Source organism: Anomalospiza imberbis, chromosome 3 (assembly GCF_031753505.1).
Source record: "Anomalospiza imberbis isolate Cuckoo-Finch-1a 21T00152 chromosome 3, ASM3175350v1, whole genome shotgun sequence".
NCBI lineage: Eukaryota > Metazoa > Chordata > Aves > Passeriformes > Viduidae > Anomalospiza > Anomalospiza imberbis.
In genome coordinates, this window is record NC_089683.1 from 97258728 (window position 1) to 97281404 (window position 22677).

General features: G+C 47.5%; 1 protein-coding gene across 1 annotated transcript; it reads left to right on the top strand.

Annotated features, from left to right (window-relative positions):
- Nucleotides 1-2077: 2077 nt before the first annotated feature.
- Nucleotides 2078-21759, top strand: CAPN2 (calpain 2). Its single transcript, XM_068183009.1, is given in 19 exon segments — nt 2078-2394; nt 8203-8241; nt 8243-8321; nt 8692-8825; nt 9685-9788; nt 9791-9852; nt 11747-11830; nt 13135-13220; nt 13869-13943; nt 14162-14322; nt 14637-14816; nt 16931-16980; nt 16982-17145; nt 18048-18084; nt 18713-18778; nt 19282-19339; nt 20266-20330; nt 21449-21485; nt 21488-21759. Coding segments are annotated over 19 exon segments (2070 nt in total).
- Nucleotides 21760-22677: the final 918 nt, after the last annotated feature.

Sequence of the window (22677 nt, forward strand, 5' to 3'; positions counted from 1 at the left end):
GGCTCTCAGCTGCCAGCAGATTCCAGTGTGGTCTGTGAGTATCATCTATGGGGCACAGAAGAGACAGCTAAGAAAAGCAAAGTAATTATATGACAAATTTTCAACCCAGCTCAAACTTTTGCATCTGCTGGAAAATAGCTAGAGCAGAGGAGTTCACAAACCAAAACTGTGAGTGAAAACCATTGCTTTGAACTGACTCTGGTTTCCTTTAACCCTGACTCTCGTAAAACCAGAGAAGTCTGAACTATGGCAGCTGTACAGATTCGAGCCACTGCGTGGAGCCAAAGAAACACTTTTTGAGCAGCTCTACAGCTCTCAGATCCCTCACGTTAGGATGCAACACAGCCCACTGCCAGTTGAACTCCCAGGTGGTGAGGTGCTGCTGTCTCCTGGTCCAGGAGATGGCCTTGCCTGTGAGATAACTCAGCAGTGCTTAACAAATCTAAACAGCTGAGCAAAACCATCCTCCAGTGCCACTCTATGTCCTGCTCGAGCTTCAGCACAGCCGTGCTGGAGACCTTGGCTAAAAGCACACCCTCAATTGAGTGCATGTTACATTACTGGATCTGCTTCCAGCTTTCCAGGTGTGATTGATTTCCCATGTGCTGCTAAAAATACCAACATTCCCTTTATAAAGAGAGCCTTTCTGACCCACGGGGGACAGGAGGCATCTTCAAAGCACAGCGAAGTTGGACTGTGCCTTCCAGGTTTGGACAACCAAGTGGTATCAGGGCTGTTTTCTTGTGTGGCCATGATCTACACAGACAGGTGCTGCTCCAACCATTCATGTTTAACTTCAAGAATATTTTGGGGGCCTCCTCTGCTACACTGGGAACTGAATGGGCAATGCTTAGCTCTTTTTCCTGTTTAATGGCAATACCTTCCCATGAACTGTGCAAGGAGGACCTGTGCTGAGCTTAGGAGGAAGAATAATAAATTATGAAAGTGCAAAACTAGCAAGCAAACGGACAGTGGTACACAATGGTTTGGAGCACCATGTATCAGCAATGAAAGAAAACTTCCCACCACATCTCAGCAAATGGTACTGCCAGGTTCTTTAAGCATTTTTCAAGCAATAGTGTTCATTTTAGTCAGATAGGATGGCTCCAAACCACTGTTTCATGCATCCAGGACTTGGAAAACTCTGCAGAAAGTGGTGGCTGCCCTTCCAGGGCAGCTGGGCAGCCACTGTGGGCAGTGGGTGCAGCATGAAGGGCTCCCAGCCTCTGTGTGCTGCCCATGGAACACTGCCTGGCACCAGCACATCCTGAGTCAGACTTAAATATGAAACAAATGGTTCGAATTCTCCCTCGGAGAGTTGCTGTTCTATGCCGGTGCCAGCAGCAGCATTTCAACCATTCTTAGCAGCAACTCACTGCCAAAACAGAGACATTCTCTCCCCCCCCAGTATGTGCGTGTGTTTTGGGGAAGCTTGGGGGGACCTCACTGTTTGTGGTTTGGGCTGTGCAGGGAGTGCAGGTGGGTCCACACCAGCAGCAGCAAAATGTGTGTTGTGGTGACCACCAGCAAATCAAGCTGTAGGTGATCTCTGTTACTTGCGATGTTCAAAGTTGTAACCAGGTGACAACACGGGTACAGACGTACCATAGTGGGATTTGAGCCATATTAGGTTTTCCCTTCCTCCGTTTTTGTTTTTTTTTTTTTTTTTTGGTTGGTCATTGTTGATTTTGGGGGGTTTTTTTGTTGGTTTTTATTTTTTTTTCCCCCTAAACTTAGAGAATTTATATGGATAGTTCTGGCTTTTGCACGGAAAATACCAACTTTTTTGAATTGATGCATACATGTGGCAATAGGGGATCCTGGGATGGCGCAGGTGTGAAGCTGATGAGGCGCCCAGTGAGGCAGAGATGCTTCTGCACGGGGCAACGAGCTGGAGGGACCGGGAGGAGAAGCTTCTCCGTCCACGACTGCCGGGACAGAGCGACTCGAGCCAAGCCGGGGGTGCGGCGGGGCTGAGCAGCGGCGCGGCAGCCGGCGGAGGGGAGGGATGACAGGCGGGGCTGGGATGTGCCGTGCCGGGATGCGCCGTGCCGTGCCGGGCGGGGAGGTGGCGGCGATGGCGGGGATGGCGGAGGCGCTGGCGAAGGAGCGGGCGGCGGCGGCGGCCGCGCCGTGCCCCGGCCGCGCCGTGCCCCGGCCGCGCCGTGCCCCGGCCGCGCCGTGCCCCGGCCGTGCCGTGCCCCGGCCGCGCCGTGCCCCGGCCGCGCTGTGCCCTGCCTGGGGCAACGCTTCGGGGCGCTGCGCCAGGAGTGCCTGCAGGAGGAGCGGCTCTTCCAGGACCCCTCCTTCCCCGCCGGCCCCACCGCCCTCGGCTACCGGGAGCTGGGGCCCCGCTCGCACAAGACACAGGGCGTCGTCTGGCGCAGACCCACGGTAGGGCGTCGGCGGAGGGGGGGGATCCCCGGTAGCTTCATTCCACAGTATCACCCGGCTTCCTCCTTCCCTCACCCCCTAAATCTGGGGGGATTGAATCGTGCGGGGGCGGCGGGTCGGGGCGCGGCTGCCGAGCGCGGTGTGAGCCCTCCCCGCGCTGCAGAATCGCGGCGCGCCCGTTTCGTGCAGCTGCGGATGCTCAGGGCACCGGAGGCTCCCCTTTGCTCCGGGGACAGGCTGGCAGCGTGACTTGCTCTGCCTGGAAAACAAACAAGTCAGAAAAGTCATTTTCCTCTCCGTCCAGAACTCTCCGTGTGGGCAGATCGCTTTGGGTAGCGCTTGGGGCAGATACAGACTGATAATAAACCCTAAGTCTGCAACCAGTCAGGGTCCCGTCCCGTTTGTGAGACACGGAGCGATCCGGCAGAAACCCCCAGTTCATAGCCAACGGAGCCGCTCGCACGGACATCTGCCAAGGGGCACTAGGTAAGGTGGGGGCAGAAAGCTGAGCTCTCCATGCAGGTGCTGCCCCAGGGCACCATGGTTTATACACGGCTGTAACTCACTCCAGTACCTCCTTTTGCATCCTACCACCTCCATTCATTTCCAATCAGAACTTTCTCAGCTTTCCTTGGCATTTGCAGCTGGGGACCGTGTGTGTGGTTACTGAGCACAGCCTTTCTGCCTGCACCAAGCCAGGGTGGCACACACTGGTTTCCTGATGGTTTTTCTCATCATGGCCTGTTCCTTTCACGTTCAAATCCACGTGCCTGACAGCAGCCTGACTCATTTCTGCCTTTAACAGTCTGCTTGGAAGAGCACTTGTGTGCATAGCAGGACTTCTCTTTCTCCAGTGGGAGAGAGTTCTGCTGGGCAGAAGGAATCTCCGGAAACCTGGGGAGATGCTGTAGAGAGAAAAGAAGTTGTATGGGGGATTGCCAGCTCTCGAGGAAGACAAAACTGGGGTGTTTCAGGAGGGATGGGCCAGCCTGTGAGCCCTCTGCTTTTGCCAAGGCTTCTGCTCAGTTTGTGCAATGGCAACCCCTTGGTGGGGCTCTCCAGAGAAGCTCTGGGAGCTGCAGGGAAGTGCCAGGGGACAGTGGGGAGCAAATGGCTTAGCCTGGCGGTGAGTGCACAGCTATCCCAGTCTGGAAGCCTCTCTCCTGCCTTGCCTGACAGAAGGGGTTTTGGGTGGAGGATGTCTGAAGAGGTATGAGGAGAAGAAATGAAGTGAAAGCAGTAGGCTCCTACTCCACAGCTGCAGTGAGAGGGGTTTGGATTAGACAGTGTGGTTGAGGGAAAGCTCCTGTGTAGGAAACATGACTAATATGAGCTGTGCTGTGCTGCTGCACTTGGCAAAGGAACCAAATTCTGTTTGTTTGCTTTCAGATATTCACCACATTGTATCTTCTTCATTTCTAGTCCCACTGCTGCTATTTGTGGGTTCATGTCCAAAAATGTAACAGGCAGAGAAGCTTATATTTTGTGCCTATGTTTTCATTCAGATGTTTTTTAGGTTAGTGCTTTGACAACCAGATGCAATTTGTATAAAAAATCCATGACAGTAAAAATACTTAGATTATGAACTCAGTTCTCCTTGTGCCCAAATATCATCGGTGGTGTGGGTTAGACGCTGTTGTGCCTTGGGTTGTTACCATGTCACCAGCTTCTTTCCTGTGCTCTCTCCATCCAATTCGTCTCCCACCATGACTGTTTTGGCATGAAGCATGTCCCAGTGCTTCAACACATGTGCCAGACATCTGTTATCTCTTTTTATTGTGAAACTTTCTGGTAAGAAGTTCTTCAAATTAAAATTAAAGTTTACTGTAATGCCATTTCAACATCTGGCATTTCTGTAGTTTTCTAGCTGGTTTCTAGAGTCACTTATTTGCTTTCTGGTTTTCCAGCTTTTCTCTGCAGATGCTGTGGCAGCAAGAGCATGGGAATGAAAGATCTGAAGCTTCATTTTCAAGTTGTGAAATTGCTGTTGCTAATACCAAACTCTGTTTTTAAATTGATGAAAGCATTTGCTGTCCTAGTGGTCTTTGGACCAGTCAGATGTTCTCATGGAGTTGGATGGTATCACCAGAGGATAAGAAGTGACTCACAGCCGGCATTTTTCTACCTCCCGACTATATCTGAATCAGAGGTTTTCAGTGTTCTTGTTTGTATCTCCTCTTTCACTGTCACTTAGTACTGAAATGACTCTCCTGGCTGTCTTCTCATGAACTGGGCAGGATTTTGGTCTTGTGTAACAATTGTTGATTAAAAATTAGATGCTTTTGATCTTGTCTCTGTATAGCCACTGAGTTCCTAAGAGCCTGGATGGAATCTCTGCTCTTTCTCACAATGGGGCTGGCAGATGCACAGTACAAATGCTTTCTTTTTTTCTTTTTTTTTCTTTTTTCCACTGCCTTATCTGACACCAGCATTTGTATTGATAAATTTACTTAAGCTTACATTTACTTGAACTTTGTATTTACTTTGAATGTTCATGTCCCACCACATTTTAGGATGTTATTGAGAAGATTTCATTGGAAGATGACAGGTGCTTTTGGAAACCTGTACTTTTTATTATGCTTCTTCTTTTCAATAGGAAGCTTTTGTAGTCTCGTTTGTCCCCCAAAAGGCTAGATCAAAAAGCAACAGACCTGTGCCCATGAGGAGTTTCACTGCTGTTGCTGAGCCCTTCAGAACATCTGGGAGTACTGCAGGGAGAGATGGGGCATCCAGAGCACATGGACCCATCACATCTGCAGGGCAGCTTCTTAGCAGGGAATGTGTAACCAAACAGCTCAGCTAATGAGCAGGGTTTCTTTTAGCTCAGTAGTCTTTGGTCAGGTGCATAAATTTGTTTAATTGCTTTTGACCTGGACTATAAGAAACTGTGATCCATATAAGGCAAAGCTAATCATCAGTGCAGAAAATTTGCAGACACCAAATTCTGGCCCTTGGGATTTGGATTATCCTTTATTCTGGCCTTGTGAGGGTTTTTTTTTGTTTTGGTCTGTTGTTTTTGGGTTTTTTTTCTTAGGAGAAATTTTGAAGGAGAGTATTTGGAGTTGGTTTTGCAGTATCAGATCTGCAAAGTCAGTGATGGTGTTTGGCTCCAAATGGCAGCACATGGGATGTGGTGGTTCACTACAGCTGAGGGGAGGTTCTAAAGCCAGAGAAGCCTGGTTCACCCTTAGCCACCTTTTTTTGGAGTGGATGTCACCATGGTATCACAACACACAGCCTGAGAATATTCCCTTTTCTGATAACCTTGTCCTGCCTACTGTTCATTTACAAAAATTATTTATGATAAATGTAGCCTTGCTAACACTCTTTTCAGGCTCTAAGCAACCTGTCAGCCTCTCCTTGGGCTTTCCTTCCCTAGCAAAGGAAAATCATTGTCAAGAACCTTGCAGAAGCACCAGTTCTGGACGTTCAGGCTATTTGGTAAAGACCCTGCTCAAGCTTGCTTAGTGCTAAAATTCCAGGTATAATTATGTGGTCTGTTCTTATCTGGAGTCTGAATTACCAGGTGTGCTTTTAGTGATGGCTGTTCACAAAGGCAGAGATTACATCCTGGCTGTTGGGGCATTTTTAAGTGTGGAAACCAAAGGATGTCTTCTATATATGCTGCAGCTCCCTTTAAACCTCAAGACCTTGCCCAGAGTTGTCAGAGTTAAGATTTGTGTTTGACTCCAAATTCTTGTTAGAAACCAGTATAAAGTTCCACAAAGATTTTACAGCAGGCTGTAATTTCAGTCTGCCTTGATGAGACAGCTAGAAAGTAAAGGAAATTTCTTTATAAATCTGTTTGTGGGTGTGGAGGTCCTCTGGAGGGTGTTTCTCCTTGAATTTCCATGCTTCTTACCTCCAGGGGAAGCATGACTCAAAGATGTGTTACATCATTGAGGTGTATGTTCATCATCTGGAGGCCTGATCAGCTTCTTGACCAAGCCTTCCTGAGCTGCTGTGGCCATTGGAGTGGTTCATTTGTTCTTCCTGTGCTGCTCCCTGCCTGCCCAGCTCCTGCCCTGGGCATGGAATAGAAATACTAATATTTCTTGGGAAGAATGATGTGACAGCTGCCCTCTGAGCCAGACTCTTTCCTCCTGGCCCTGTCTTTCCCAGCAAACACCTTTGCAGTACGTAGTGCTACCTCTGGATGCAGCTCCCAGGGAAGAGGGTCTCAGCTCCTTGAAGGAGGCTGTGAGAGGCGTCACCACTTTGCAGGGCAAAGTGGATGTGCTGTGACAGAGTAGGGAGGGGAATTTCACCATTGCTTCATAGTCTGTCACAGGAGAGTAGCAAGGTGACTTTCTTGTTTAAGAACTTCTCTGACATGCTGATTTTTCCATTGCAGTACAAGCAGCAAGAGGCAGGGCTGAAGGGGAAGTTTTATATTTGGTTCTTCCCCTCCAGGTTGTGCAGCAGTATAAGCATCTTAGGTTTTGAAATTATTCTGCAATTTCACCTCTTCCACCTTTCCTGAGATGTGAAAAGATGTGTGGGACAGAGGTATTTCTCAGAGCTGCTCCTGGGGGTCAGCTATGCCAATCAAGGGCAGCCTGGAGGGAGCTGCAGGTTGTCGTGTGTTGTCTGAGCAGTGATGGATTTGGGCCGGAGGGTGGACCTCGAGGGCCGCTTTGGAGTTCATTCACCCTGAGACCTTGTCCTATTTGGATCCCAGCTTCTCACCCATAAGCTTTTGAGCCTTTTCCCATGGGAGAGAGGTGGCTGTGTAGGGACTGCTGCTTTGCTGGCCTCCAGCTTGCTGGCAGCTGTGGCAGGTTCACACACTGAAGCTGCAATCCTGCAGGACTCTTTCGTGGGGTCTCATGCACAATACCGACTGCCCTCTGTTCACAAAGCAAGGGAACAGCAGATCTGGGGATGCTAACAAGGAGTTTTGTGTTGGGCTGTGGCAGTCAGGGGATCCTCTGGCTCTCTAAATCTCTGACCACCTCGCCAATGGGCTGCAGGAGGCCCATGGCTGAGCAGAAAGGTGACTGCTCTGGTAAAGTAAAACTGGAAGCAGAGGTATAATGTTTATAGAGCTGAGGTCTCCTCCTCTCTCTGCGTGGCAGGAGACTGTGTGGGAAAACATTGTCCAGGCAGCCTGTGGTGCGCAGGGCTAGTGTGTGATGGCTCCATCCCAGGCAGGATGAGGAGGTGTGTGGAACTGGGAAACAGTGGCTGCCTTCAGGCCTTTCCTGGCTCTCCAGTGACTGTGCTGGAGACCAGACATGGGACTAAAGAGAGAGGCCTCGAGCAAGAGCCTCCAGAGACGTGTAAGGTGAAAGGAGCTCCTGTTTGCAGGGAGGCTGGCAAGAGACCTTAAAGGGAGCTTTCCCGCAGGACAGGTCTCTGGATAGCAAGGAACATGTTTATTCAACATGGAGAAGGGAAAAGTGCAGCCTATGCCTGAGAAAACACCTTTGAGGAGAAATTGCACCCCTAAGTACCTGTGTGCGCCCACAGGCTCTTTGCCTTTTCTCTGTGCTTCTTCCTCTCATACAGGCACTCAACTGAATATTGAGTTTTCTTTCAAACAGTGCCAGAATGGGTGATGACTGTGGTGGTAGGTCAGAAAAGGCCTGCTTTGACTTTTTTTCATGACTTTGGTCTTGAGGAAACACTTGTCTGGATCTGGAGGGTATTTGATCTATCTCAGAGATAAAGTGATGGGAGGGATCCTCCTATCCCAGCTGAGGGAATTATTGGTTATAATGCACAAGCCTGATGCAGTGCAAAACTAAAGTTTGAATAATGAATGCTGGGGTTTTTGTTTTTTTTTTGTTTTCCTTTTCTTTTTAGAGGGGACTTGTGGCTCTTGGCAGCCATTGCTTTTCTCACTGAATGAAGAAATTCTGGCCCGTGTTGTTCCCAAAGACCAGAGCTTCCAGGATAAATATGCAGGAATTTTCCACTTCCAGGTATGTGGAAAACAGGCTTTTCCCCTTAGTGCTATTGGGCAGGAGCCAGTGTGGCTGTCTATGTATCCATGTGTGATGTTTCCTGGCGTGGCTTTGTGGGATGTCAAAGAGCCAGACAGAAAAAAGACATCTGAGAAGGGTGGTGGAAGGAACAAGGCCATTAATCAAAGACCTGGGAGCAGGGGCTGCTATTGTGGTCCTTCCTCCCTGAGCAGAGCCAGCTGAGTAGGTGCATCCCTGAACAGGGTGGGTGAAGCTGGCTGGGACACCGGGATCATTTTTTCCCAGGGAAATCGACATTCAAAGATAAACTTGCTGGTGATGGGGGTGCATGGTGTGGTGATGGATGTCTGTGCTCTCTTTCCCTCAGTTCTGGCAGTATGGGGAGGGGGTGGACGTGGTGGTGGACGACAGGCTGCCCACCAAGAACGGGGAGCTGCTCTTCGTGCTCTCGGCGGAGGGCAGCGAGTTCTGGAGCGTGCTGCTGGAGAAGGCCTACGCCAAGTGAGTTGGGGCCAGGCTTCCCTCCCCTCACATCCCTGCTTCCCCACAGCATCCTCAACTGCATGGATACTGTGCATTCAGAGTGTCAGTCTGCTTATTAGCCTTTGCAGCTTCTGGGGTATCCCACAATGGCTCCTGTCAACAGCTTTGTTGATGATGCCTAAGACAAGGAGCCAAAAGCCCTGGATTTGTTGCTAGCCAAGAAAAGTAGCTCTTGCATCTTGTGGCGAGGCTGTTCCTGGAGCAGCCTTCTGTCAGCCGGGCTTGGGAAGCTCCATTTCATGTGCTCTATGCACCTCTGAGGGCTTGGCAGCTGCCAGTGCTTCAGTGTGCAAAGCACATCAGTCCATGTGCCCAGGTCTGTGTTCAGTGCTCATACCTGAATCTCCATTTTTGGGTTGGCCAGAGAGGAATTCTGTCCTCTAACTCTACTATTTTGAATTGACTTAAGAAATTTAGATCAGCTGAAAATCAGACCCACAACTGTTAAAGGAATTTAAAGACTGGAACTAGAGAGGCAAATTGTTTGGTGTTAATTTTTTTTTAATATATATTATTTTTTCTGTAGACAATGTTCATGATTTCTGTCATTTATATGACTGAACCTGCAAGGTGTATGCATGATTGTATAATACTTTTTGCTGGGCTTTCCAAGTACAGAGGTCTAAGAAGCAAAGCTGAATGGAGGGACACATTTGTAGCTGCTGCAATGCTCCTGAAAGCAGAAATGCTGTGACAGCTGCCACACTGAGGGCCTCTCCTGAAGGAAGAGGAGAACAGGGAGCCTGATGGTTGTGTGTGTGTGTGAGAGACGAGAACAGGGAGCCTGATGGTTGTGCCTGTCCCCCATTTTGTGCAGGCTGAATGGCTCATATGAGTCCCTCTCTGGTGGCACCACCACCGAAGGCTTTGAAGACTTCACCGGTGGCATTGCAGAATGGTATGGGCTGCAGAAGCCACCCCCAACCTCTTCAAGATCATTCAGAAGGCACTCCAGAAAAGCTCTCTCCTTGGCTGCTCCACTGATGTGAGTTAGCAGGTTTATTTCTGGGTTCTTGTTGTGCACACAGGCTGGGGGTGGACCTGTGCTGCACCCGCAGGAGCTGCACACAGCATGCCAGTCCCCTCTGCCTATGGTTCCCTGCTCCACCTTGTGCCTGAAGAATTTGACCCGGGCATGTGCTCTCCATGGGGGTTAGGCTGAAACCAAACTTCATTAGCTCATGTAAGAAGCTCATTCCCTCCCTTGTGCTTCTTCCATGAGACCTTCTGCTCTTTAGAAGCTTGATGGTAATGAATCACACAGGGAACTTGGTAGGGGTCCTGATGGACAGCTGTGTTCCTAAGAAAGACTTGTCTTGGCAGCAGGATGGCACAGGCTGAGAGGGTTTGGACAAAGAGCTGCTGCTAATGGCTCCTGCAGTCTGGTGCTCGGAGGTGACAATGTCCATCCTCCCTGCAGCCTTTTTGTTGCACAAGTTGTACCTAAAATGTTCCCAAAAAATCTGGGCTCTCTTCTTGAAGCAGAGAGGCTCGGACTGTTGCCAGACCTTTAAAAAGTTTTATGGGAAGACACATTGTCAGAAGCTGGACCCACATGGGAAAGGAGCTTTGGCCCTGCCTTCAAGGATTCAGCATTGCTTTTACCCTTACTGAAATTAGTCTAAGTATTGTTATTGTGGTAATCACCCTCCCCCCAAATGAGATTACATCTCAGTTATGTCTAAAGGGAAGGTGAGTTGTTTACAAAAACTCCATTCATAATAGAAATGTAAATGTTTCCTCCCATTTTTCAAGTTAAATCAGAGTCCCAGGAGAGGGAAGCTTCACAGCAGGAAAAGTGCTTGGTTAATGTCAATTTGACTTCATAGTATTTTCAAGGCCTGTTTTACTCGTTTGCATTTAGATAAGAATCTGACATCTGGATTTTTGCCCCAGACTTACACAAATCCCTTGGGTGGGTGAGGGGGAAGAGTAAATATATTATGTTGTTGATAAGTGCTGGCCCTTTCTGTAGTGTAAATTAACTGTTGCTGAGTTTATCCTTTGAAAAAAAAAAAAAAACTTGTAAAATCTTAAAATCTTTCTTTCTCTTCTGTAAGAGAAATAGGGACACAGAGATTAAGCATTAAATGGAGAGTGTGCTGTGGGGCAGAAATAGGCATTGAATTGACAGCAGGAATTCTGCCTGCTCCATCCGATCCTCTCTGTTTGTTTAAGCTTCAAATATGCTTGTTTAGAAGTCACATCTGAGATGGTCGAAAGACAATGACAGCCACATGTTTCATAGGTGGTTAAACATTCACTGTCTGGCAAGAAGTGACTTTTCTCTGCAGTATTTGAAGGCCAGACTGCCCAAGCAGTGGCTGTGAAAATTTGAGGGGGATGTGCCTTCGGGTATGAATGGCATCCAAAGTTCAGCCTCTTCCCTTGCTGCCCTGCAGGGCAGATCCTAGGGGGCAGGGCTGGGGACAGGGAGGGGAACCTGCCACCTTGCTTTGGAGCTGCAGAGGAGATGCTTTGACTCTGAAATTTGCTGGAGCTGGGTGTGATCCCAGTGGAGCCTCAGGCCAGTCACTCCCTGTTTTTCTTCTGGTCCCTTGAGAATATGGAGTTTCTCGTGTGCATCCCCTTTGGAGATGCACAAGATTGGCTGCACCACATCGAGTGTTTTGGAGCCAGGAGAGAGCTTTGCTGCAGTGCCAGGCTTCTGGCATGCACCTCATGCCACAGACGTGGCAAACTCCTTGGGGTTCCTGCACCACCACATGTGCTGCTGTCCCCTCTCCCTGCTCTGCCACACTTGTTGCTTTTGTGCAGCCTCCCAGTGAGATAAAAGATCTGGTGGAGCAGGAAGCTTGGTTCTGTTGGATCCCCTGCCCATGGGAAGCTGCAATCACTGATGTCCTTTGCCCCTCCAGGTCACCAGTGCTGCAGAACCAGAAGCAGTCACTTCCCAGAAGCTGGTGAAGGGACACGCGTACTCGGTCACCGGGGCAGAGGAGGTAGGTGTGCCACCCCAAGGTGCAGCAGGTTTTGTGTGTGGCAACCACAAACCCATCTTCAACACTGCAAATTCTTAAGTGTTACACATTTTGCTGAATTGGGTTTTGAGTCTCTTCCTTCTGAAGGAGTGCTTAATTAGTTGGTATGTTTTGGATAAACACAGATTTGCCTTCTTCGGTGTTTGACCAAAAAAACCCCTCTTATTCCATAAGCATGGCTATTTCCCATGGAGCAGGGTGGTGGGCAGCTCTGTGCAGAAGGCATGCTACCCTCTGCTGGTGACCAGGCCCTTCAAGTGCACTTCAGTACAGCAGGCCACGCTTTTTTACCTTACAAGCACAGCAAGAAGTGTCCTGGGCGAAAAAAAAAAAAAAAAAAAAAACAAACAACCCCCATGTATTATTGTCCCTGAAGTGCCTGCTGAACAGAACCTTTCCGCTGAGCTTGGTGTGCAAACACAAGGGGGCCGCCCAAGAGTGTGTGACTGGTAAAGGCAAGACCAAGCAAAGGAAGCAGATCATGGCATCCTGCCATGTGTGCAGTGGATTTTTGGTTAGTTCACTGGTAATGGTTTCTGAAATAATTTTTGAAAGTTTAGGGTGAGGTGTAGAGAGCTGCTGACATGCTGTGCTGGTTTGTGGGTGGGCATTTGGTCGTCTTCTCACAGCAAAAGCAGGGAAGAGGGAGTTTGTTCACCTTAATTCACAAGTAGGCATGATTTAGCCAGGCTGCTCATTTGGAGATCTGTGCAGACTCAGTAAGGATGGTTCACCTGGGCTGTCATCTCTGGACTGCAGAGACCAGCAGATGACAAGAGGAGGGGCTGAGGCTGCTGCTCTGCAGGGCATTGGTGAGGTCAGAGGGGTTGTGGCCAGTCTGAGTGTCCTGGCCGTTGTAACAGGCTCCTCTTATATATAAGCAGGGAGGTAAAAATGCATTTGAATGTGAAGAGACAATTTATACCTAAGTGATGACTTTGAGAAATATCTCCATACCTGCTTTTGGGCTTTTGTATAGCAGTTTTACATTCCCTTTGCTTGTAATCCTATCAAAGGTGATTTTTTAGCAGCACAAATCTGACATTTTGGTTTGTGCATGCTGTAAAACTTCTTTGGACAAGCCTGGCTGTGTGAAGCTCACTCAGAAACAGTTGGACTTTTGTCTTTTGGACCAGATGTGTGCATGTTGTCATGCCTAGCACCGAGATACTTGTTCTGCCACGTTTTTAATTACTGTAGAGGATGAGGGAGGGAGTGTGGTGCTGAGTCCCTGGCGACTCTCCATACACTTCTGATCCCATCAGGTGAACTTCCGAGGAACATTGCAGAAGCTGATCAGAATCCGAAATCCCTGGGGAGAAGTGGAGTGGACTGGGAAATAGAATGAAAAGTGAGTCAATGGCTTCCTTGTTGCCAGTAGTCCTTTACTGCAGGGGTGTAGTCATGTTTCTGGCTTTTCTGTCTTTTTCTGTTCCCTACCTGAAATTCCTCTGTAAGTCCTGTCTGGATGTGGTGTTCACATGGAACTGTTTCAGAGAGAAGCATCCCCTCACTGTCATCTCCCTGGTAGCCATCACAGTATGTAATGCCTTTCATGCAAAGTCCAGCCTTTGTGTAAGATGCAGTGAATTGGTTGGTGAATCCTAGAAAGCTCTCTGTAGTTTCTGCTTATTTAACAGCCTGGATTCAGTGGTGAGTTTCTGAAAACTCACTTTCTAAAAGGATTTTAAAAATCCATTTCTGCTGTTAGCCATGAAAGCTGGAGTTTACTCACTTCTGTGCTGGGCAGTTTTTATTCTGACTCTTCCTTTTTCTATCTCAGTCCAGACATTGCACTTTCTAAAAACAACACTCTGTTTCTCATCCTTACCATGGATATTTGAGAAGTGAGGTATTTTATGTGCCAGGTGCAGCTATTTTTAATTCTGCAGTAGTTTGAGAATTCTGGAACTGCTAAAAGTTAGATCATGTGCCAGAACAGCCATATTAGGGTTTAACCTTTCCCATGGGCTGTAGTTGATGTGGGATTCTCTTCCAGCTGCCCAAACTGGAGTGGTGTTGACCCTGAGGTGCGGGAGCCACTGACCAGGAGACATGAAGTTGGAGAATTTTGGTGAGTGTCACTGAGTTCCCATTCCAGCAGAAGGGAATGTCAGCTGCTCTGCTTTTATTCATGCAAAGTAACCTCTCCCAGTTTGCTCTCCAAGATGAGTGTGCAACTTCACCCTAAACCCTTGTGCTAAATCATAGTGACAGGGAGGGAGGATGGACAAGGTGGTGGTACGGAAAACCCTTCTGAGGAGACTTTGCCAGTGGCCTTGCCTCTCACAGGATGGCATTCAATGACTTCCTGAGGCATTACCCCTGCCTGGAGATCTGCAACCTGACTCCAGACACCCTGGCAAGTGACAGGTACAAAAAGTGGAGCCTGCAGAAGCTGGATGGCAACTGGAGGCGAGGAGCCACTGCAGGGGGCTGCAGGAACTACCCAAGTAAGAAAAACTGGGGAAACCTTTTACTTGTCCACTTGTACTTTCTCTGGGAGCTTCAAGGAAATGTTTTGGAATGTTTTTTGGGATATCTAGGACTAATCTCCAAAACATGTGGATGTCTGGGAAATGTGGCTTCCTGATGAGGGTCCTTTGTGGTTGTAAAGGCTGGGGTGGGCAGGGCAGTGCATTGGTTTTCTCTTCTCACAGCTGATTTTGGCAGTCAGAGCCACATCTGTCATATCTGACATGTTCAAATATCATCACAGTTGCTATCAAAGAAGCCTCTGAGTAGTTTGCTTCAATCCACTTCCCAGGCTCATTCTGGACGAATCCTCAGTATTTAATCAAGCTGGAGGAGGAAGATGAGGACCCCAATGATCCTGAGGGGGGCTGCACTTTCCTCATTGGGCTGATCCAGAAGCACCGTCGGAAGAAGAGGAAGATGGGGGAGGACATGCACACCGTCAGCTTTGTGATTTATGAGGCAAGGAAGGCTGACAGGAATGTGGGAGGAAAAGGGAAAATCATTCCCCCTATAAATGGGATAGTGCAGTTCCCATGCTGGGCTTTCCTCTAAAACTCAGATGGGTTGAGTTGGACAGCAGCTGCAGCAAGGAAGGTGTAAAGAAACAAAAAGCTGCGTCATGCTTGCTTAGCCCCTGTCCCCTTTCCTGATGATGGAGAGGTCAGAGGGGCAGGAGTGTGAAAGAGGAGATGGGGAGAAATAGTAGAGAAATTGAGTCTAAAATAAAAATCATGGTGGGCTGCAGGGAGGAGATTCAGCAGGAAGCCACAACCAGCCTGGCTGTGGCTGTGGCCATGCCCCAGGTGAACCTCACTTGCCTCAGGGATGGAGCTGGGAGCTGAGCTAGCACTTGGCCTTGGGTGATGTAGGCTCAACATCCACCTTCCCCTCAAGCCAAGTCTTTTTTCCTTTTCTTTTGTTTTGTGGTTGTTTTTTTTCCCAAATGTGGACGCCCTTGCTAAGTAATGGTGAAAAGAAGAGGGAGATGCCATTCTCCATTCAACAAGCAAATAACTCTGTCCTTTTCTCCCTGCAGGTGCCCCCAGAGGTGTGTGGCATGGGTTGGCGGTGGAGGTGCAGAGCTGGGGCTCAGTGGCTGGTGGGAAGAAGAGGTTCAGAGGATCCTACTTCATTGCAGGACAACATGACTGCACAGTCTACAGTTAGAGGCCCTTTATTCTGGAAGGGGCTTTGAGCCCATGCTGCATTTTTAGAGTATCCTGGATTGGAATAAGAGTGTTCAGTGCTGCAAGAATTCCCCAGAGCAACTCTTCTGTGGCTCTTCTCCCAGCCCAGCCCCACACTTGCTCCCCCAGAGCACAGCTGCTTTTTCCAGGTTTGCACAGAGTTCATGTTTGACTCATTAATGATATTCCAAGGAGGTGTTTATATTCATTTCCCTAAGCACCACCTCTTTTGGTTTCTCTCTGTTTCTACCTGCAGGCAGCCAATAGTACACCCTGGGGATCACAGAGGGGTGGCAATGCAGCGATGCCTCTGAGCTGTTGCTCCCCAGAGGAAGGACTGAAGCTCAGCAAAACCCCTGGGTAACCCCATTACTGGGTTTGCTGTCCCTGTGAGGGTCTGTGCAAAGCAGCTGGGACGTCCTGTGGCTCCTGAGGCTGTGCCCAAACCAGTGATTTTTATGTAAAGGATGGTTTCATCAGGAAAAGAAATTATGCTACTGGCTAATTAAGTTTCTAATGTACTTTTTTTGATGCCTTAGCAGTACTCTTGTCACTCACCCTAGTGGACCAAATATTTCATTTCCATAAGAAAACTGATTCTATCTACGGTCCCGTGACTCTTCTTTCCCCCGGAAGATGGAATTTCATCTCCCACTATGCAGCAGGTCTGACAGGTTTTTAAAATTCTTTCTTCATTCTTAAAAATCTAGGAGGACAGGAAGGAGGAGGTTTCTGAAAGATGCACATTCCTGAAGCTGGTTTCTAGAGCTGAAGCAGCCCACATGTAAGACTCTGCAAAAATAGTTCATTCTGGAAGATCACAGAATTATAGAATGGTTTGCTTGGAGAATTATAGAATGGTTTGGTTGGAAGGGACCTTAAAGATCACCCAGTTCCAACCCCTGCCATGGGCAGGGACACCTTTCACTAGATGCTTCACTCCAAATATGATTTTATTTTATTATTTTGTTTTGTTTTATTCTTGGAGCCCTCCATGAGTGGGCTCTGCTCTGAGACAGCCTGACCTTGGAGGCAGAGCTGAGCTGCAGGTGGCAGCTGGGGACCAGAGGGACAGGGCTCATGTGCCATCTCAATTTAAAGAAAAATGATTGGTGGAAGAATTTGCCCAATGTCTTCAGCCATCCATCATCATCTGCAAAACAAAAGCATTACCTGAATTATTTACTGCAATGATCTGCAAAATACATTTGCAGCCACATCTCAGGACTCCCATTCCCTTTCTCTTCTTTTTCAGTTCTGTCAAACTGACATATTTTTTTCTTTTATTTTCTTTTCCCCAGACAGAGCTAACTGCCATATCTATGATATTTTATATTTGTAAATGTGAACACATGCAGACTGCAGTGGGTTTTCTCCACTTTCTTTGCTTTTCCTAAATTTTCTGGTCAGACAAATATTCATCTGAGGAAAAACTTCTTCCTGACCCAACAAAGCCCAGGAAAAATGCAACACCTTGATCAACCTCCGGGAGGTGCTGAACCGGTTCCAGCTCCCTGCAGGAGAATACATCATCGTGCCCTCCACCTTTGAACCCAACAAGAACGGGGACTTCTGCCTCAGAGTCTTCTCTGAAAAAAATGCCAACTCCACGTCGGTACCATATTTGGTGACCACATTACAGCAGTTGGCACATGGGGGAGATTATTATTATTATTGTTATTTTTATTGCCTTTGTTATCCCAATTACTATTTAATTAAAATTAAAAAGCTAAAGCCTGAGGAAGGGGTGTGGGGCCTTTTTTATTGAGTTGCCCTGATTCAAAGCAAGCAGCAACTTTCCTCTATCCTGTAATATTTTGCTGCATATTCCTGCAGCAGTGGGAACCCCGAGATGTTCGTTGTGAGAGGACACATTCAGCTTTTGATGGGCCCTTAGGAGTGCTTGGGCACCATCTGTAGGTCTGGTGCTCCCTCAGCACCTGGGGGACAGCATGAGGCACATCAGAATTACTTTAGGGCTCTCACTTTTTGCTGTTTTAAAGATGAAATGACTCAACAAAGTTTGATTTGTATCCAAATCAAAATGATTTTTGTCGTGACCTCGTAAACCTTGGGAAAAGCAAAATGGCATTGAGTGAATATATCATGACACTTAGCTTCCACAGGCCTCTGGAAGAATTACCATTATAGTGAAAATGGAGGCTTTCCCTCTTTGGAGATACTGGTGCAAATAGTACCATGGAAAGAAACTAAGAGCTCCTGTGCTAAGTAGGCAAAAAAAGACCCAAAGAGTTGTGAGCCCCAAAATCCTGTCTGTGGCTCTGCAGAACGTTGCACAATTTATACTGTCTTTTCAAACTCTTGTTGCCATAGCTGGCAAAATACAGCTTTCACTGTGCTATGCTGTGTCCATAGCTGATTAATCCAGTAATATTTGAATGCTCATTGTTTTTTCCATATTTTAAAGAATCTCTCTTTAACTGAAGCTTGAAGGAAAAGCATCATAAACATGACTTTTTTTGATTTTAATATTTATTTCTTTCTCTTTCTAGGGTGATAGATGATGAAATTGAAGACAATTTTGATGAGGTACGTCAAATTAAATGTTTTAAATTGAGATAATTTTATTGTAAGGGGGGGGTTGGAATGCCTTTTCCCTGTGCAGGGTGATGTTTTCTATAGGCATTAGCAAGAAATGTTGTCCCACTTTGGGAAAATAGGGAAAGGTCTTTCAATATCCATTGCTGGGTGTCAAGCAAATGGAAATATCATCAGGAATGTAATGGAAACAAGTGTCCTTTATCAAGAACTTGGACTTCCCAGGCAGAGGTACACTTCAAGAGTTAACTGGAGCCACAGGAAATTCCCTTTGTTCTCCAGGAATCCAGGATGCAGCTTTCAGCAGCAGGGCTGTTCCTGCATGTAATGCTGTTTCCAGGAGTAAATAGTGGCTCACCATATGTTTAGTCTTGCTGGAGCTGGGGATGCTTTGCCTACTAAAGCAGCTACCCCATGTGTAGTGGGTGCTTTTTCCAGCATTTACAATGCCAGTATTTTGAGGTGCCCCTGAAAATAAAACTGAATAAAATCATGATAAAAAACACTTTGTACCTTCAACCTTGCCATTTGAATTTTTTACTAAGGGCAAGGAAATGGATTAAGTCTTTCTCTGGCAGAAACTTTCCCCCTTTTGACATTCTCTGTTTCTGTCTTTTAGACTGAGGTCAGTGAAGATGACATTGAACCCAGCTTTAAAAAGCTTTTGGGGCAGCTAGCAGGAAATGTGTTTTTCTGGTAATATCTTACTGGCATTGTGGTGAGGGGGTAAGAGAGATGCCTCCCCCAGGACAGAGTTTAGTTCTGGTGCAGAGTCAGCTCTCAAGTGTGAGCACAGTTGTGCATCCCAGAACCTGTGCAGTCACCCACCTGCTTCCACTGCGGATTTGGGAGCGCTCCTGGTGAACAATCTCTGCTCCTTTTGAACTTCGGGCTCGACTTTTATCTCTGCAGGGCCTGAATTCTGTCTTTGGGCAGAGCATATGGCTGGGCTGGGCTTCTCCCCAGGCTGCTCTTGCCTCGGGCACACCTTGCTGCTGGATGTGCTAATCTCTGGGAATTGGTGGTGCTCCTGGGAATGGGAGGTGGGGAGAGCTTCCCACTTGCTTCCAGTCAAGGGAACTGAACTCGAAGGGGTTTTAGAAATTGACCAACTTGCCCAAAGGAATCAGAGGCTGCAGATGGTGTCTGCAGCTCACGGTGGAAAATTTGTTTTCCTCTTTTCCACAGGATGCAGAGATCTCTGCCTTCGAACTGCGCAGCATCCTGAATAAAATCCTGGCCAAACGTGAGTGCCTTCCTCCACCAGCAGCTTCAGACGGCCACCAGCAGGTTTCCACCGTGGCCACGGGAGCACAAAGGGCACCGCTGACCTGGGCAGGGTCAGAGCCTGGGCTCTGCCCCAGACCTGCCGCTTGGTTCTCCACATGGCCACGACCCCGTGCTCTCTCTGCTGCTTCGGGGGGCTGCAGAAACGCTGGGGCTGTGCCAGCCCAGAAGGGTTTCACAGGATGTGTGCTTTGGCAGGGTACAGATGGGTGTCTTTTATCCTTGCATCTGCCACTGGGAATTGGCTGCCAGGAAGATGGATGGATTTGAATAATCCTTGATAATAATCAAGAGAGATATTGCTGCTGTTTTAGTATTGAACCACCCAGGAGTTATTCAAGCAGTAGCCCAGCCAATGGTCTGGGGTGTCCCTAAGGAGGAGGAGAAACTTTGAAACTCTGGGCTTCTTTTTCTCAAGAAACAAGTGCTTGGAGAAATAATTGTCTCTTTAATTTCCAAAGTGAAATCTTATCAGATGGTCAGGACTGTGGTGTATGTCTGTGTGCAGCAGCCAGTAATCAGCAATGGGCTGTTGCTGGCTACCAAGCTTGGCTTCATGTTCAGCCTTTCATGAAGCCACCTCCTGCTGACCTCCATAAGCTGGAAGTCCACATTGTCCACAGAAGTCCACTTTGCAGGCAGACAGTAAGAGCAGGGAAGCTTTTGTCTCTGTCTCTTGCTCCTGCAGCATGCCTACAAACCAGACTACTCAGGCTGCTTGCTTGGGGACACATCCCAGCTCACTTGCACCCAAAGCCTTTGTCAGCCGAAAGGATGGCACTGTTGGAAGCAAATAAAATCTGGTTGGAGAGCTCATGAGCTATTAAGGAGGGTGCTGTGGTACAGCATTCAGTGATAATCCTGTCTTTTGCTCTTTCTTTGAAGGCCAAGATATTAAATCTGATGGCTTTAGTATTGAGACATGCAAAATAATGGTTGACCTGTTAGATGTATCCTTTAAAGCTCTTCCCAGATGATAGTCCCCTTCCTGTGCTGAAGCAGGCCAGCTGCCTTTGCTCCCTGGTGGGTCTCTCCTGGTGTACTAATGGCTCCTGAGGTGGAGAAACTGGCTTTACCCTGATTCCCCTGGGAAAGACACTCCCTCGTTATTGTTGTTCACATGTGTGTTGTCCCAGGCAATAGGAAAATCCATCATCAAACAAAGCCTTCCCAGCTGTTGGGTGTTCTGGTCTAGCTGGGGACAAAGTGATGTTTGTGCTGGGAAAAGGCTCTCAGCATGGTGAGGATGGCCTTGGCTGTAGGGTTGTTTCACCTCTCTGTTATCTGCCTGGAGTTGGTAAGAGCATCACAAAGACATAGGGGGACTTAGCAAATGGAAAATGAGGGACACAAATAGTGTTTTGTTTTGACATGCCATACAGGAAGCAAAGAGTATGCAGGATTTTAGGAGCTTTTACTCCTAATATACAGGCAAAAGTGTAGGGTGAAGGATCAGGTCTAAGAATAGTTGTGTTCAGCTTCTCTGTGCAGTGGGAGTTGAATTGCAGAGTTGGAAAAAGGGAAAATTACCAACACAAGGTGATACTTTCCTATAATTTGGTGTAAAATACAGCAGTCCACAGGCAGTCCTTGGCAGATTTTGGGTGCAGTGCCACAACCAGGTTCTTTTGTTAGCTGTTTGCTCAAGAGCTGAAGGTCTCCAAATAGCAGGCTTGGCTGTGGCTTTTCCTGTTTATAATCCAGACCCAGGACTTGTGCTCCAGTAACTGCAGTGTTGAACCCACTATGCAGAACAAAATGGAATCATCCTGGCTCGTTTATACTTGTAGTGGAAAGACAGAGACCTGCAGCAGGGGTGCAGAAAGAGCTTGTGAACTGGTCATGATTTGAATTAATGACCTTAACGATTTAGGAAGAAATCTTGGACAACAATTGTGTATTCAGCAAGATGAGTCCTGGAGAGAGGATGAGTCCCTCAGAGAGGACTTGAATCCCTCTTCTGTTTGCAATTTTTTTAAAATCATAACTGCCCATGCAAGTAAACCCAGTGGAGGGAGAGGAAACCCCTTTTTCTTCTCCCTGAAGCAATTTCCTTAACTCAGAGAAGAATGATGGGAGTGGCAAACTGGGACTGAAGGAGTTCCACCCCTCTGGACAAAGACTCAGAAATACCAGGTGAGACACAACCCCTTTGGGAGAACAATCACACGTAGAAGTGGCTGTAGACTGATTTGTGCCATACAATGTGCACAGTCACCTTTCCCAAAGCAGGGACTGTATGTCAGTAATCCCCAAGGTTTTGTCTTTATCTGCTCTGATTACTGCATTAAAAAAAAATTACTTTTTAAAGCCACTTTTAGAAGAAATGGATATAAGTACCAAGACCTTCAGATCAATGTTGCGAAGTTATTTAAGTAACATGCAGGTTGCATTTCAAAATGTTTCACTTCTGCCAGAAGCCAAACCATGCTCTGCATCGTTGTCAAGGTTTCACTTTGGGTTTTGTGTTGTGCAGAAAATTTACAGAGAAATAGACGTGGATCGATTGGGTACCATGAACTCGTATGAGATGAGGAGGGCACTGGAAACAGCAGGTATTTTTATTGATCTGTCTCTTCATAGGATTCCATCAGTTTCAAGCAGGGTTGAGAGATGCTCAGAGCCATACAGTCCCATCTTGACTTAGTGAATTTTGGGTACTCTGGAGCCTTCCCCTCCTGCCACCATGCAAGATCAGGCATTTAATTTTGTACCCATGTTTTCTCTTTGCAAATAGAGTCTTTTGAATCCTTGGCATTGTATTTTCAGGGTTCCAACTGAACTGCCAGTTACATCAGGTCATCGTGGCTCGTTTTGCTGATGAGGATCTCATCATTGACTTTGACAACTTGGTGCGCTGTTTGATTCGGCTCAAAACCTTGTTCAGTGAGTACACGCTTAGTAACCAGACAGGGTCTGCTGCCTTGTGATTCCAGCAGGATAACTGGCCAGGCAGAACTGTCCAGAAGCCCAGGATAAGGTACTAAGACAAATATAAACCTGAGATATTAATCTGGCTCCTCCTAGATCCAGGAATCAGTCTTTCAGGCCAGGCTGCTGAACCACAGCCAGTCTTCCCTGCAAAAAACTCTCTGTTGATTAAAAAATACAAGGCAACAATTAAAAATGTTCAGTCTTGCTCCTGCACAATGACTTTGGAGTGGCCCTTTCTGATTTGGGGTGTAGGCCATTGTCAAATTTTAGATTCTGCAACTAAATTCCTTATTGATCCTGAAGCACAAGGAAAGGGAAGACTTTCAAATTAGTTCCTGTATTTGCCCTTGTCTGTCATCTGTC